Source organism: the organism of the source record quoted next, unplaced genomic scaffold (assembly GCF_019419815.1).
Source record: "Pyrus x bretschneideri cultivar Hongxiangsu unplaced genomic scaffold, Pyrus_bretschneideri_v1 Contig16, whole genome shotgun sequence".
Classification (NCBI taxonomy): Eukaryota; Viridiplantae; Streptophyta; class Magnoliopsida; order Rosales; family Rosaceae; genus Pyrus; species Pyrus x bretschneideri.
In genome coordinates this window covers 5,980,838-5,998,968 of record NW_025999457.1, presented here as the reverse complement: position 1 = coordinate 5,998,968, position 18,131 = coordinate 5,980,838, and the positions used below count along the sequence as shown (strand labels likewise).

Below are 18,131 nucleotides of genomic sequence, written 5' to 3'. Positions count from 1 at the left end.
TAATTTTTATGATTTTTTTATTTATAATTTTTTGTATTTTTAATAAATTTTTAATTGTAGCTTATGTAAGCCTTGCGTCACATGGCCTAGGTGCTAGGTTAGTCGATTTTAGCCTAGGTGAGCAACTAGGCTCCCCCAGAACCTAGGGGATTGGAATGGGATGGAGGAGTTTTGGAGAAGGAAGGGGATTTAATCCACTATTCCTAGGGGATTTGAGAAGGGTGGAAGTGCTCTAAGTATAACTCATCTTTTTTTCTCTTAGCCAAAACTCAGTGGCTAGGTCCACTTAGTATTACGGTGTAGTGATATTCCTCTTCATTTGTAAATGAGAGGTCTTATGTTCGATTCTCGCCAAAGGAGAATTTGAACCACATTATTGCTAGCCAATTGTGAGGTTAAGCCCACTCCATTTTCCTTAGTGTAGATAATATCGTTTGTTAAAAAATAAAAAAAAAAAAAAAAACCCTCAATGGCTAGGATCTACTTGGCAAATTACCGATCCCCTTAGCAAATTACCAAATTGAGCATGTATGTTAAATTTTATATCTTTCACATTTCTAAAATACCCGCAACTTAGTCATTACTTCATTATGGACATTAATAGTGCATTTTTTTTATTGCAAGCGATAATAATACGGTGCTTGCAAGTGGCCCTCTACCACAGTGGTGAAGAAGAGTGCTGTCCTTATATCATGGCGTGGGTTCCAATCCCACCGGCTCCCTAACCTAATATCTAATCTGACAAATCTATTGTTTGACCCAAAAAAAGAAGAAGATAATAATATGGAGCTTATGGCACTCTAAAATGTTATTTTGCACTCTTTATAAGTGTATTTTTCTCTTTTTAAATAGAGAAAGTTTGGAATGCAAAATGAGATTCTTAGAATGCCGATAACAGTTGTTTATGCAAATTTCATTCATAATTAGATTGATGAAATAACACTTACAAAACAAGAAACACCGTTAGCCTAATGGACGAACACCCAATAAAAGGGAGGGTATCGACCAAAGATCCTCCAATGCCTAGGCAAAATAGTTTGAGAAAAACTAGAACATAGAAAATTTTGAATGGTAAATGGTGATCACCAATTTCTTGTTGGACTTGGTTATTTAAGTTGGAAATTAAGTGTAGTATTGCAACAAATTAATAAAATGAAATTCAATTAAAGAAGGCATATAGCAATCGATACATGATAAATACCAATTTGATTAATGCATCAAAACATACAATACAATAATTGTACAATTTAAACAGGAAAGAAAGTTGTAGAGGCATGTTACTTGGTCGAGGCTAGTGTTGGACATTATGCCCTTAAGACGATATTAAGACCCACACTAGTGCTTATGGTTTTCCGTGCTCATTTCTCAGGATATGACTTTCCGTTCTTGTGATAGTAACATTCCAAAGCACAAAACAACAAGCAAACCAAGATTATGCAGAAACTCTCTTTCAATGACTCTCGAAAAGACTCTAGTTTTACGGAATCACTGGATATTTGAAAATTGTATATTAGGCTACAATGGGGTTGCTGTATTTATAGAGATAAAATACCCTTTGGGCGACGGGTGTGACTCCATAGAGGAGACGCACTGCATACACAGAAGTGACTCGTTCTTTTTCATTAAATTTTCTCATACGGCTTGCATCTCATGCGATTGAAATATTAGGGTACAAAACCATACCTGATATTACAAGAGCAGTAATGGCTTCGACAATAACACATGGAGGAGGAGTTTGCAAACTTCCCTTATCTTATTTGTATCATGTTTGGATGAAGAAATTTAAGTTTACTAAGGAAATTTAAAAAGACAGAAATTGAAATAATGAGATTTTATTTTTTAGAATTTTAGAATTTCTTGTTTAGTTAACCTAAAATAACAATGGAATTAAATACGAAATTTGTTATTTTTAAACCATCAATCATAGAAATTGGAAAATGACACGTATTTATATGAAATTTAAACCTGGGAATTTGAGATCCCAAATTCCAAGTTTGTTTTCCACGCTGAAATTTTAATTTCTATGTTTATGAATTCAAACAAGAAAATTTATGTATGTTAATTTATAAATTATGACTTTTATCCAAATTTCAGGTTTATTTCCCTCATCCAAACATAGTGTTAAAGTTTTTCACCTCACGTCATCAGAAGAAAATTAATTATTATAATAATTGTAGGTAATTACAATTATTATAATAATATAAACTCTTAATTAAATTACAATTTTCATTCAATAATAAAATTTAATATTAATATAATGTTACATTTCTAACCATTTAGAGAAGAGACTCCCCGCTGATAGCTGGAGGTAAGGCCGCATGCCATGGTTGACCATTATGTTCGGCAAGTGTGATGCAGACCACACCTCACAGGCAGCTATTGGTAGACCTAGTAATTTATTACATGACACGTAAAATGATATAAAAATAATGGGTTCAGGGTAACACAATAACTAATCGAATCATTATCGCGTCACACGATAAGAACCCGTTACTAACAGGTCCTTAACAGGTTTATACGAAGGTGACACGCTGGTAACCGATTTCGATATTTTAAGAAAAAAATTATTTTGATGATTTAATTTTTTAAACTACTGAAAAACTTACTATAAAATACAATAGTCATAGTATTATTATTCTATATAAATTTGAAAATTTTAAGTTTCATTTATTTATTTTTATAGTGTACTATAGTCACAGAGAGAGATTAAAAAAAATTATAAAACACATAAAAATAAGAGTATCAAGTAATTTAAACGTGCCAAACACTTTTGAAAAAATTATAATAATTCATGTACAAGTGCAAAAAATGTGAAAAATATACAAAGGCTCATGATCGCATCCTCTACGCATTGAGTATGGGTACATCGTCGTTTGAATTTTTAAAACCATACAAATCCTCATGAATAGTATTTTTAAGGGAGATCAAAATAAATAAAATTCATAATTCTTAATGTATAAGTCTGAAAAATGTGAAAGCATATATAAACATGCAAGGTTCTTAACCTTGAAACACAACTCCCTTCATTTTGCCTATCCTTGAACATTTGGTATTTTATAGTAATGTATTAATGTTTTTTTCATTAGGCTCTTATTTTGCAGTACGTAATACTTGAAAGGTAAAAATATTTTTTTTTATGTTTGAAGTAATATTTATGTGACATTGTGGTATACATATACTAATTTAGTATTATGTTTTCTATTTTTTGGGTCAAATTATGTTTTTCATTTTCATTATTTATTGACTTAAAATATATTTTATTTAACGGGTAAAGAGTCGGGTCATATTATTTGATAATATTAACAGGTCGGGTCATATTACTTGCTTACTTTAACGGGTGTTACACGACACGACCCATTAAGATATCGGGTATGTCATGAAAACGACATGATACAGAAAACACGACACAAATGCCAGGTCTAGCTTCTGGAAGAACCTTGGAACACCCTTGCCAAGTAGTGACGCTGGAGCACAGGACATTCAAAAGAGACTCCAAAGAGTCAACTCCTATATCTTTGGGCCAAGGAAGTCATGGTGCCAAGAAAGGGATATCATGGACCCAAAGAACTCTTTGTTATTTGTGTGGGCCCGAAGGCCCATCACCTATAGGACATGTAGATACTTAGCCTTTTAAGGTCTGATGTGGTATGCTCATGATGTTAAGGGTAAAATCGTCAATTGATCTAAAATTCCATGTGTGATTCTTTTATTGGAGAAATTTTTCAAAGTGTCAGTATTCAAGCAGGTACTTCACATGTCATAAAATAAGGGGAAGGACTCGGAAAAAATATTGTATTATGACATGTGGAGTACACCTTGAATACGACTTACTTGAAAATCTCTCTTCCTATTGGATGTGGATAATCTATGTCTCCACAACAGCTCCCTAATAATAATCTAAACTATTGTAAGAGTTATGTTAATGTTCAAAACATAGAGTAGGTCAACAAAGGACCAATGCAGTCAACCCTTAATAGGTGCAAGAGTAAAACTAATATGGAAACAACAAGGTTTAAGTGGTTCACTCTAAGAATGGGTCAAGTCCATTAGAGTGGTCTGGTGTGTATATGTATACATATATATATATATATATGTATGTATGTATTGTGTGAATTACAATATATAATTTTCGGTACAAAGTAATCAAACTCTATTATCATGGATCTAATCATTTATAAGGAGTACGTCCTTTATATATGCCCCTAAATGAGCCCTAAAAGTTTTGGGCCTTTAAGTCTCTCACCACCCACTAGCAAATATGTTGTACATGTAGGCATAGTCTGTAACCTACTTCTCCACTGTTCAACTGACACATGGAGAAGAAGTGACATTTGCGCATGGCAACTTGCTAATTTTCGAGGTTGATACTCCTCGAGCACAGTGCTCGTATGAGGGTCGTTGAAAAGCAATTAAGCCAAGCGCTTAGTCTGACAACATTCATATCCTTTCATAGACTTTTTGTTCTATTGTTGGTCAATTTTGTGTCTTGGAGTTGACGTTTAGATAGACCTGCCATTGAAGCTTTGTGCCATAAAGTTATCATGTTTATCAACTGACTTGAGCGGTCAAAAATAAGTCTCTTGCTTGTTCCCTTTTGTCGATAGAAAATCCAGAGCTTTGAGTGGTCATTAGTGATAGTCATTAGAGTAGCACTCGGTCCTTAGGGTTGGCCTGTGAGCCTAGTATATTGATCTTTCCTCATTTCCTAGGGTCTTTCAAGACCCATCTCTGAGTTTTTAACAGTTATGCATTATTTTAATTAGTCTTAAAATACCCTTGTGTAAACAAGGTAAACCCTATCATAGTGGATTTTTTTTTTCTTTTTGAACAAATGATATTATCTACAAGAGAGGAGGTGGTCTTAGCCTCATAATGAGTTAGCAATAATGTGGTTCAAATTCTCGTTTGGCGAGAATCGAACCTAAAACCTCTCACTTACAAGTGAAAAAGAATATCACTAACCTTACATAGTAGGATTAAATATGAAAAACTGTGTAATTTGTAAAAGGACTAACACGTTGACAAAAATTTAAATTATACACGATGTTGACTGAAAGGAAAGAGGAAGTGTGTTGTTACTAGTTTTATTTGTTTATTCATCCTAAATTAATTTGTTCCCCCCACGTTTCCTTTGGTGTTATCCGTAAAAAATAATAATAATAAAATAAAGGGTGTTTTGATTAACACCCCATAATTTTACGAGTACACCCCAATTTCAAAATTATTCTTTAAAATTCCAATATTAGCCCTTTCATTGTTTTAGACCACCTTTTTATAATAGTTAAGAAATTAAAACCTTCTAACATCCTATCTCAATTGCTCACCCTTCTGCCACCTTCCTTGTTGGTGTTGGCCAATGATAGCCACCCCCTTTCTTGCCGTTCTCTCTCTCTCTCTCTCTCTCTCTCTCTCTCTCTCTCTCTCTCTATAGAATTCTCACTTCCGCTAATATTTTGCAAGACATGAAATACCATAAAATTGAATTTTATAATGTCGATATCAGCCTAATCAGGGATACCAACTTGATGGCCGTGGAAAATTTGAAAAATGCTACTTGTAGAGAAGCAATCCTTCTGTGTCAACTAGGAATTGACTTTCTATGAGACTATTGGCTAGTTTGATTGTAAGTCGGCATATGTTTTGGTATATTTGAGATCATTTTGTTAATGGAGGTGCCATGGTGGGGGGCTATCGAGAAGGAGTAGGTTTTCAGATGATGAAGGTGGTGCTGGTTTTGTTTGTTTGTTTTTATCTAATTTAAATTAGGGTAAAAAAGGAAATTCAGACCAAATAAAAGAAAATAGGGTGTATTCGTAACATTGTGGGGTGTCAATAAAAAAGGCCTAAAATAAATACAAAACTCGATCGCCATATATTTTTTGTGGTAAACCCTAAGCCTTTCCCCTTGACCACTCTTTCCGTTCGCCTTCTTCGCCACCACCTGTTTACTATTTTTTCCTCTATTTGGTCTCACGATGGAATAAGGTATCCGATAGAATAAAGCCCTAGCTAGGAAACCTTGTTCTACAAGTATTATAATTAAACGTAAATTAGCTCTCCACACTTTCCAAGGAATCCTAATCCTTGAAGCCAAGGTTTGTGATGTATATATAGAGGGTTTACCCATCTACGAATGAAATCAACTAACTCAATATTTCTGCATCATATCGGACAACTGAAAGTTGAAGTTTAAGAAACTCTCTAGCGCCAAAATATAAGAGGTATGTATGTTCAATTTTTATTCTGTTAAATGTCTTAATGCTAATTTTATAGTATGAACAAGGATATTTTGCGTTGTATATAAAAGTTTCTTGTTAATATATATTGCAAAAACCCTAGACTAAATCAGTTAACTTGGCATACATGGTGAATTCTTTGTTTTATGTAATTGGTATAGATTTTGGTTTTACTCAAATTTTCAGGAATTTAATTGTTTATTTGAATCAAAATAAGGTTACTGATTAAATGTTATTAATTATTTTCTGAACCCTAGAATGGATGCAACACAAGCTGTACCAGTTTCGCTTCGTACTTTGAGAGAGTACGCTATTCATAAGCAGATGGCTGATCATCCCCTGCTGGAGGACATGAGGAGACAAGAAGAACTTAAGTTAGCCAACGAGAAGGCGTCGGCACTCATGAATATGGAAGTTGTTGATGTATGTGATGAGGCGGACATGTTGAACTTGTGTTTGTTTAAGCTGGCAGATCACCCTAAAACCTGGCCTGGTTCCGCTCGGATCGCAGCTGCTCTAGATGCGCATGAGCTTCAAAAAATTCTTGCCATTGCTGTTCGGTGTGACATTCCGGTACTCCAGCCACCACAAAGATGTGTTTGGGATTCCACATCCTAGCAAGGGACTTATAGGTCAAATAGAATATATTTATCCGTGTGCCCAAAGTTCTGAGTTTGATTATCCTATTTTTTAGTTTTGTGTTTAATTTTTAAAAATTCGTAATTTCTGTGTTGTAACTATGGATTCGGTGATGTTTGAATCTGGATTTAAATTTCTTATGGTGTTATATATATGCATCGAAGTTTTACTTCTCTCGACTCAATCATATGATTTTACTGTATGCATCAAACGAACATGTGACTACAAGAGTATTCACGGGAGGATTTTACTGTGTAACTTGCTATTTATCCAATTTTCTCTCTCTCAAATTACGCGACGCTCATACACCGCGTGATAACTGTTTGCACCGAAGTTTCCCCCCTGCTCAGCCCTCCTGTGTTTCAAAACAGTTCGAAGATTTGATCATGTTAGTTCAACTCAGCAACTGAGGACTTGATGGATGACTCTTGAATAGTGAACATGTGTTTAGCACAATGACTTTTGAAAATTCATTCAATCAGGTGCAGTCAATGAAATTTTACGCAGTCACTTCAAAGTTCCTGCACAAACTTGTCACACCAACGTAAGACGATTTCAGCGTCATAAGTCACCTCATGTCTACTCTGTTGTAAATTGTAATGATTCTAGAGATTGTGTTCTTGGTGTGTTTTAAGTTTTAGACTCAGGTTTAAGGCTTTTCTAATTATTCCGCTGCGTTTCGATCTTTCTTTGACAGAAAGTCAGTTGGTTGAGGCTGTTTAGCCCCCTTTTCTTCACTTAACGACACACTAGACAATCCACCACTTACCTGTTTATCCCCATTGAATTACCAAAAATAAAAATAAAAGGTCATAGTTTCACTTACATAGCAAATTAATACATATATTCAAGTGGCCTGGGGACAATGCGGACAAGGGATATATTCAAGTCGTCGTCTTCTCTGCCCAAGCATTGCGCCTTCGTCAGTTGGTACATAAAGGATACACTTGTTCAGCATAGCTTTCATTGACTGATCTGAGAACTCGTGTCGGAAAATTTTGACATTTAGGGGTACAAGGTATGATCACAGAAAACTAGAGCTGCCCCAGTGGCGAGAGAACTCTGCAATCCATCATAAATAAAGTGATCTATCTCTTTCATCACGGGTCACCAGGGGCTCAAAGTAAGGGCAACTGGGATTTATCCGCAACCATGCATTGATACAATATCATTATTCCTCTTTTGCCTCTCAAATATAGCAGAAGGGAAGCAAAACAAGGTCAACTGTGAATCAACATTTTCTTGCTCCATTCAGTTTACTAATTGTTCGTTCTCACATCAAATTGCCATGACCATAGCAGCTAAAGCCCTGTAACAGATCTAGCATCACACTGCTGTAAAAAGAATAGTGATCTCTGAGTTTCTGTATCTCATCGATGACAAAATACCTACAATCGTATGTGTCAAATATTTATTTTATTATTAATATATTTGGTCCCATAATTACATTAATTATTAAACAATAATTAAAAATCAATTTTAATCCTATTGGTTGTCAATGAGACTCATGAATTAAACAATTAAATTAAGGCATTTGACTCCATCTTTGTTTGTGGTAAAAAATGTCATATATGACATCTCCTTTAGAGAATACCATGATATCTTTTAATCCTAGTTAACATATTTGACATCTCCTTTAGACATGGTAAGAATTCAAATTATTCTTCCCTTCTTTTGTCGAAATTCAATTAATTCCTTAATTAACTGGGGTATAATCTGTTTCCAGACAAGTGGATCCAAAATTCCCACTGCCACATTAGTGCATTCCTCATTAAAGGCTGCAGATCCCTTATTAATTATATCAAGAACTCTCATAGTTTTATATGAACCTGACCAACCCCATTTTCCCAACACAACCAAAGCCATGGAGCTCCTTCACCAAGCTCTTCAATCCCTGCAATCTTCACCCATGTTGCTTATTCTTCTTCTTCTCCTCCTCATCATTTCCTTTATTTTTTTGTTTAATTCGCGCCGGAAACTCCCATATCTGCCAGGTCCAAAAGGATGGCCCATCATCGCTAACATGCTCATGACGGACCAACTTACCCACCGTGGCCTAACCCATTTGACCAAGCAATATGGCGGTCTCCTCCATCTCCAGATGGGGGTCATACATGTTATGGCCGTATCAATTCCTGATATGGCACGCGAAATCCTCCAAGCCCAAGACAGCTGATTTGCCAACCGGCCAGCCAATGTTGCCATATCTTACTTGATCTATGATCGGGCAGACATGGCCTTTGCCAACTACGGCCTGTTCTGGCGTCGCGTGCGCAAAATTTGCGTTCGTGAATCTATTTAGCCGAAAACGGGCTCATGGGCTTCGGTGCGCGAGGAAGTCGAGATGGTCCAAACCGTGGCAGGGAAAACCGGCTCCCCGGTGAATATCGGGCAGTTGGTTTTCGCTCTGACGAGGAACATAACATATCGGGTGGCTTTTGGGTCAAGCTCACATGAAGGGCAAGGCGAATTTGTGAAAGATTTTGCAAGAATTTTCAAAGCTTTTTGGAGCTTTTAACATGCAGGATTTTTTACCATGGTTGGGTTGGGTTCATGCACAGGGTTTTCAGGACAGAATGGCTAGGGCATGTAAGTCACTAGATGTTTTCATCGACAAGATCATCGACGACCATAGCAGCTATAACCCTGTAACAGATCTAGCATCACACTGCTTTAAAAAGAATAGTGACCTCTGCGTTTCTATATATAATTGATGACCTAAGTACCTACAATCTTATGTGTCAAATATTTATTTTATAAATATATTGGTCCTAACCATCCTATAGTTACTTTAATTATTAAAAAAAAATTTAAATTGATATTAGTTGTCAACAACACTCATGCATTATAAAATTAAATTCAAACCATATAAGTCTATCTTTATTTGCGGTGAAAAAAGACAACTAGAAAGCAACGTCATATATGACATTTCCCTTAGAGAGCATCTAATGTCTTTTAGCCTAGTTAGCATATTTGACAAAAATGGTAAGAATTCAAATTATTCTTCCTTCTTTTGTAAAAAGTCAATTATTTCCTTAATTAACTATAGGGTATAATCTGTTTCCAGACAAGTGGATCCAAAATTCCCATTGGCAATATACACAAAACAACGCGTGACGTTTGCAAGATAAAATACATAGCAGATATCACCACCAAAGTCGCCAGTTATTACTTCCCACATTAGTGCATTCCTCATTAAAGGCTGCAGATCCCTTATCAATTATATAAGAACTCTCATTGTTTATACGAACCTCACCAACCCCATTTTCCCAACACAACCAACGCCATGGAACTCCTTCGCCAAGCTCTTCAATCCCTGCAATCTTCACCCATGTTGCTTATTCTTCTTCTTCTCCTCGTCATTTCCTTGATTTTCCTGTTTAATTCCCGCCGGAAACTCCCATATCCGCCAGGCCCAAAAGGGTGGCCCATCATCGGCAACATGCTTATGACGGACCAACTTACCCACCGTGGCTTGGCCCATTTGGCCAAGCAATATGGCGGTCTCCTCCATCTCCAGATGGGGGCTATACATATTATTGCAGTATCAACTCCTGATACGGCCCGCGAAATCCTCCAAGTCCAAGACAGCTCATTCGCCAACCGGCCTGCCAACGTTGCCCTATCTTACTTGACCTACGATCGGGCGGACATGGCCTTTGCCAACTACGGCCCGTTCTGGCGTCGCATGCGCAAAATTTGCGTCATTAATCTATTTAGCCGAAAACGGGCTGAATCATGGGCTTCGGTGCGCGAGGAAGTCAATGAGATGGTCCAAACCGTGGCGGGAAAAACCGGCTCCCCGGTGAATATCGGGCAGTTGGTTTTCGCTCTAACGAGGAACATAACATATCGGGCGGCTTTTGGGTCAAGATCACATGAAGGGCAAGGCGAATTTGTGAAGATTTTGCAAGAATTTTCAAAGCTTTTTGGAGCTTTTAACATGCAGGATTTTCTGCCATGGTTGGGTTGGGTTCATGCACAGGGTTTTCAGGACAGAATGGCTAGGGCACGTAAATCACTAGATGTTTTCATCGACAAGATCATCGACGACCACATGGCTAAGAGGAAAGCAAACATGGAGAATAAGGATGACAGTGAGGCTGCTGATACAGATATGGTGGACGAATTGATAGCTTACTTTAGTGATGATGCTGGAAAGGAAGGTGACGACCCCAATTCTGGCTGCAAGCTCACCAGAGACAATATCAAAGCACTTATTATGGTATGTATATTTGACAATTAAAATTTTCTTAACACGTTATATTTGTTGGTGTATAGTCACACATCGGAGAAAAACAAAAATAATATACAATTTTTATGTGTGAGAGATATACTTCTAATATCATCGAGATTTTCTAATGATAAAATTCAAACACATAGCAATAAGTGGTTAAGTTAGAACAATAAATGCACTTTATTAATTTTTAAGAAACAAATCTGATTTTAAGTATTTGTTGTTAACTATTTTTGTAAGGAATTAGGAGAGAAAACTATTCTGATAAGGAATTCATGTACTTAATTATTACTATATTTATCATTTCCGATTGATTTAGTACTAAATAATACGATTATCCCATATATACGTAGGATGTGATGTTTGGTGGAACAGAAACGGTTGCATCAGTGATCGAATGGACAATGGCAGAGCTGATGAAGAGCCCAGAAGATCTCAAAAGAGTACAACAAGAGCTCACTGATGTTGTTGGATTGAACCGTAGGCTCCAGGAAACCGACCTCGAAAACCTAACCTACCTCAAATGCGCAGTCAAAGAATCCCTCCGTCTCCACCCGCCAATCCCTCTCCTCCTACACGAGACCGTGGAAGACACCTCTGTGGCTGGCTACTCGTTCCCAGCCGGGTCACGGGTTTGGATCAATGCATGGGCTATTGCTCGTGACCCGACTGCATGGGACGAGCCAGAAACATTCAAACCCTCGAGGTTTCTGGACGATGTCTCGCCTGATTTCAAAGGGAGTAACTTCGAGTTTATTCCTTTTGGGTCTGGTCGGAGGTCGTGCCCGGGAATGGCGTTGGGGCTGTATGGGTTGGAGATGGCTGTGGCTCATCTGCTTCATTGTTTTGCATGGGAGTTGCCCGGTGGGATGAAGCCTAGTGAGCTTGACATGAATGATGTGTTTGGACTGACTGCACCAAAAGCGGTTCAGCTTGTTGCTGTGCCAACTTACAGGTTGAATTGCCCCCTTTGAATTAATAGTTTCAAGTAGACGAGGAGACGATGATGATGAAATATTACTTGGTTTTAAATCAGTGATCGATGAGTAAATTTCTCTATGTAAAGGTACTTTAACTAATAAGGGTTGGTTATGTTCTTGGTCTCTCTTTACCAATTGGATAATACTATTGCTTTACCCATGGGGGACGAGCTCATTATTCCTCTATTGCAAATAACAATATCTTCAACATAGAAATTTCATAATTGGAACAGTTCAATATCTTCATCTTCATTTGAAGATCATCCTTACAAAAAATAATTTGAATTTTTGATTGTTTCATCATCCAAATGTATAAATAAATCAACGGTTCTTCATGAATATGTTACTTGATACCTACACTTATGATTTATTTGATATATTTGGATGGCTAAACGATCACCTTCAAATGATTTTTTGGAGGGATGATCTTAAAATGAAGATTAAGAGATTGAACGGTTCTAATTATTAAAAAAAAAAAAAAAAATCTATGTTAAAGATACGTTGTTTGCAACTGGAGGAATGACCTCGTCTCCCAATCCCAAGGAGAGTATGTAAGCATTATCCATTATTGTAATAATCATTTTTAATTTTGTAATATCGCTATGTCGTTAATATTTAATATAAATATATGCGTGGTTGTTTGTTAACCTTTGTTGCCTTTCTGTCCTTTGTGGCTCAGCCTTGTATCTTTTAGTCAGTTTTTCGAAGACAAAACGGGAAAAGATCCCATCCAGATCTCTCCCACCAAATCCTAAGGATCCGAAGATCCGGATTCTTAAAATTTGATTCAACGGCCACAAACAAGAGGTTATTCTAAAAATTATAATAATTGTAGTAGTTAGATCAAATTTCAAGGGTCCGGATCTCTAGGACTTGGTGGGAGAGATCTGAAGGGGATCTCTTCCCTGACAAACAAGTGGCGATGTACTTTTAATGTTGGACTGTTGAAGTCCTGGAAAAACATCTTTCGTCAAACTATATAGCAAAATAGTAGTAAGCTAAGACGCTTATGGTGTTAGATAATGGATTGAGGTTATTGATCAAGATGAATCTTTCGTAAATTTATACCAAATTTATGATCTCACAACATAATTTGATGAACTTGATATGCAATATTGATCACACAAAGACTTCATCATATAGAATATTGGTTTATATCCTAAAAAATTAAATTTGTAGGGTTCATAAACTGTTCCATTAGGTGGTAACATATTAATTTGATATTGTGATGATACAAAGCTCAAATTAACAATATTGTTATCAACTAACTATTGGTCTAGGTAATTTTTTTTTTTTCCTTCCCTAATGTTGGAATAAATATCTTGATTTCGATTCCACTCTTCTATACAAAAGATAATATAAATAGGAGCATAGCTTTCAACAAATGACCGTTGAAATAAAATTTTGAGTTCGGTTCCTTCCTTCTACACGAAAGATAATATAAATCAATAGCATAGCTTTCAACAAATGACGGTTGCATTTAGACGAAAACCCTTAAAAGTTTGCCGACCCTTTGACACGTAGATAAGCAAATAATATAACTAGCTAATTGAAGTGGTTGAGAAATGGACATTGTGAGATTAGAATGCGTTAGCAATTGCGCAATGCAAACTATGATGTCGGTAGAAGGTGAAAGGATAAACCTCAGCCAATGACATTCTATGCAGCTGTTTAGCTATAGCTTTTTGAGTCCAACTTCAAGGTAGAAGAACGATTACTCATCAAATAAACTTATCATTCCAATCATCTTTAAAATAAGAGGAAAAAGAAATAAGTAAAGTTCTGTCGTTGAGTGAGAAATGAAAAATTCATAGAAAGTTACAACCCCTACCACGTAATAGTGCACCTACATGCCTTCATCGACGTTGTTTCTCAATTGGATAGATAAACGTTTTCTTCTAAGTCTAAACCCCCTTTCATCGATGTTGTTTCTCAATTGGATAGAATTGACACAATGACTAGGACATTTCTCTTCAGCCCACTACTTTCTGGATACAAACTGCCCCTCTTCCCCTATAGTAAATTTAGTAACATTGATTGATGCAAAAAAATTCCCTTCTAATCTTCTCAAATGAATATCATTTACGCTTTCAATATTCATTCGGGTTATCTGCTCCAATCCAATCCCAGAAATTAGAAATCAAACGAGGCATAATTTCCACACTTGCAGGCAAACAGCTGCAAAAGGATAAATTTACCTTCCGACTTCTACAGTCAATTTAAACAAAATTTTAAAGTTGACCTTTCAATATACCTTCCGTCCATCGGTTATCTAATTCAATCCAATCCTAGACATCAAACGTGCCCTTAGCGTAGAAACTTGGTTAGCATGGGATTACAGCTCAATACATTTGTTTTCTAAACAAACTAAATCCGACAAAAAGAGAAAGCAATGCCAACCGTTACACGAGAAATTTTTCAACCAACCATGCTAGTCTTGTATTTGTGATTACAAATGTTGAAACAAGGTGTAACCATGGCAGACCTACAACCCCTATTATTACAAATTTCCGCTGTAAAAAACCCGTCCCTTCGCCGGATGATTATATTGTTATTAAAAAAAAAAGAGAGCGAGGGAATGAAGGGTATAGAAATTATTTCTGCAATAAAAGGAAGAGTTGTTACTTGGGCCTTCTACGGTAAGGGTATAGAATGTCATCCACACTCTGTTTCACGTAGTTGCCCACTCTATTCACATTTCTAGCAACACCTGATGCTACTAGTACTGCATTCCTCTTAAACCTGCACATATAAATATAAAGTTTTTGAACTATAAGGTGAAGGATAATAAACAAGACCAGAAATTAAATTAATAAACCATGTGAAAAAAGTCATTGACAAGTGATAACTCATATTCACTGCTAAGTCGAGTTTCTGCCTTACCTGCGGAGGTATTCATCTCCTGCTGAATGTGCTGGTTTGTAGGTTCGAGGTTGAGGAATAGGCCGACCGTTTTCTGGAGAGGAGACATAAAAAGTTATCAACAAGATTGCTGTAAATGCTACAAGAATATTCAAATCAATTTGACAATTAGTATTCACGTATTGAAAAAGTTTGCTGCTTCACCAGAAACACCAGTAAGAAGCATAAGCTGTTAGCATATGAACTAATCGATTATTTCATATTCTTCTAAGACTCCCCATCACATGTTGGTCTCTCTTGTGGAAATCAATATATATTGAAGTTGCAATTATAGGGATACAAACTCAGGATCTCGTTCTTTGGTAAAGTTTACCAGTTTATAACCATTCCCAAACATTAAAGCTGTTCAGTGGAGACCTAATGTGAATGTAGCTCTATTGGATACATAGCCCAATCAATGTGGTACAGTGTGAAACACTCCCCCTCAGGCGGATCACCTCTTTTGGGTGATTACACATGCAACATGGGGTCCCTCTTTTGGTGATCAGGATTCACGAGTTCTTATATCTATTAAGGTGACCTACAGTTTGTGACTCTAATACCATGATATAGTTTGTTGATTTACCACTATCCCAAAACCATCGACTGTTAGGAAGTGAGGCAAGGAGTTATTGGATATTCTACATAGACACAATAAGAAGCTCTCAAAGACGCTAGGCCAGTTGGGCGGTGGGCTGGGGCCTAGCTCCTAGGCGGCTAGACGGGGCTTAGGCAAATTTAAGCAAATTTATAACATATCATATAAATAAGTGCCTATTTATACTTAAAAAAAGATACATAATTGTATTGAGATACATAAATTGCGAAATAAAACAGCATATAAATTATAAATTATTAAAATATATTGAGAACATGAGGAGCAAGTATATAATGAGTGTTCATTCGAATATTCAACAAGTCTGTTACATTTTAATGAAAAAATAAATTGCAAAATGAAAGTTATCAATTTTTTGTATAAGTGAGAGTCGCAACCTCGACGGGTGCCTAGTCGGGTCTAGGCGGGCTAAGCGGACGGCTAGGTGCGCTAGGCGGACTCCTTAGCAGTTCTAGGCGCCCTTTCTTAATTTTCAAACGCCTAGGGATTAATCGAGGCGGTGACTAGGCGGCGCTAGGCGGGGATTTTTAGAGCAATTATATATCTAACTTTATACATCAAGCGAGAAACTATAGAGCAAAATAAAGAACAAAACTGAGAAAATTCATTCTGATGGTAACCAAACATACCCTTCGAGAATGCAATAAAATCACACTGCACATTTTCTAAGTTGAGCTCTTCATAATGAGAAGAGAGAGACACACACACATGGTATATGCAGACAAATAACGTCACATCACTAATCTAATTAACAAGAATTTTGGCATGCATTTCATTTGCAGGACGGGTTTAGAACATGAGACATTTTAGTATCAGAAACTAAGTGCCCCATGGGAGAGATGTATTTGTTCAATATTGATGGAATCAAGACCTTATTGACATTCCCCCTCCTCCTTAACAAAGTTAAAAGAAACATAAAAAGAAAAGCTTGATATACCTTCAGTATTATGAGCAGGAGCCGGAGCATGCGTATGGCCAGCAGGTTTTTTGTCATACAGTACCTGACACAAGCTCATTATGTCACATATCAACCGAGTTAATGAGAAGATTGTAAGCATAAATGTATGAATATCATGAAGTATCAATGTAACTAGACTTTTAACTTAAACATAAGGATATTACATAATAAAGTGATGATATTCCACCAGATAAATTTCGAACAGTCTTCAAGTGTAAAATTATATGTAAAATGAGTTTTACAATTAGAGAAACAAGGAAAAAGAAATAAGAGTCAAGATATAACACCTCGAGACCAACACAAAACGGCAATTCTGCTTGTTTATTATGTGGATTAGCAGGAGTATCTTTTCTGTCTAAGAAGACCGAATAACCAACGCAGGCATATTTAAAATCGGCAAGCGTCCGGTCTGCTTTAGACGCCTCCAATTCAGTTTCTCCCACAATGTAGCTCGGAACTGGGCATATAAAACCATAAATAAGAACATATCTTAATCTTGTTGATGCATAAAAACAAATATAAAATTTCAGATGGTCTCTCAATATATATGACGAAAAATTGAAAACCCGAAAAGATACAATCATCAAATTAACTATAAAATACTCCATAAAGACACAGCCTTTGCTTGTCAGTACGAAAAATATAAGCATCAAATGAGCCTGTAAATGTTGTAGCAGAACTAAAAGCACCAGGAATTGATTTCTGGGTGATTGGATTAACAAAACCATCAAATTCATTCCTCAATTTGGAGAGAGAGAGAGAGAGAGAGAGAGAGAGAGAGAACCTTGTTGGAGAGTTTTGGAGAAGCCGACGCAGGTGGGGTATTTGGATTTGGATTTCTGGGTGGAGGAGTAATAGAGGCAACCCTTGCATGACTTTCCCTTGGTCGATGACCCTCCTCCGCCTCCGCTTCCGCCGAGAATAGGATTGGGGTTAGGTTTTTGGATTGGGATTTCTCCATCTCCGCCTTCGCCGTTCTTATCCATTTCTCTCTCTATCTCTAACAAAGATTTTCAGATTATTATCTCAGGAATCGAATCAATGATTCGGTTGAGAATCATATCATTTCTCCATCTGCTATTTATTTGTCGCTCTCTCCTTTCTTCGCTCTCTGTTTCTCTGGTGTTGTTTTGTTGATTCAGTTTTTTCACTTCCGTCCTTGTCATCTGCACTAGATTGTCCTCCACGATTCGGTGCTGATCCTACGGTCCCAAAATAAGCGGCAAAACGTGTAAATTTTTATAAACTTATATGACACGAACGTTACTACGACGGTTTACTTATGTCGTATAAGTTTTTCTCTTTCACTCACCCGAGTTGTAAATGACACATTGCAAATAAAGATTTGCGCATTCCTTTCATTTTTTATGTCTACACGGAGCATTCATGATTTATTTCTTACTAACTTGACCTAAGTTTCTTGGGACTATAAAATCACTCACTCAAACATTTGTCTTATAGGAGTTTAAAAGGAAATGTCGTTAAAGAGGAAATGCCTCACACAGAAAAACGTGTAAACAAACCCTACAACGGACCACCGGACCACCGGACTGGAAATGGTGTA

At 36.7% G+C, this 18,131-nt stretch overlaps 2 protein-coding genes across 2 annotated transcripts; one reads left to right on the top strand and one right to left on the bottom strand.

The window, feature by feature from the left end:
• Window positions 1–10,045: 10,045 nt before the first annotated feature.
• Window positions 10,046–12,278, top strand: LOC103966927 (cytochrome P450 84A1-like). Its single transcript, XM_009380154.3, has 2 exons — window positions 10,046–11,100; window positions 11,466–12,278. Exons 1-2 carry the CDS (start codon window positions 10,162–10,164, stop codon window positions 12,084–12,086), a joined length of 1,560 nt encoding a protein of 519 aa, XP_009378429.2. The 5' UTR covers window positions 10,046–10,161; the 3' UTR covers window positions 12,087–12,278.
• Window positions 12,279–14,506: 2,228 nt separating this feature from the next.
• On the bottom strand, window positions 14,507–17,716 carry LOC103966928. Its single transcript, XM_048581075.1, has 5 exons — window positions 17,352–17,716; window positions 16,855–17,024; window positions 16,547–16,610; window positions 14,976–15,048; window positions 14,507–14,834 (listed from the first exon to the last, which is right to left on the bottom strand). Exons 1-5 carry the CDS (start codon window positions 17,551–17,553, stop codon window positions 14,714–14,716), a joined length of 630 nt encoding a protein of 209 aa, XP_048437032.1. The 5' UTR covers window positions 17,554–17,716; the 3' UTR covers window positions 14,507–14,713.
• Window positions 17,717–18,131: the final 415 nt, after the last annotated feature.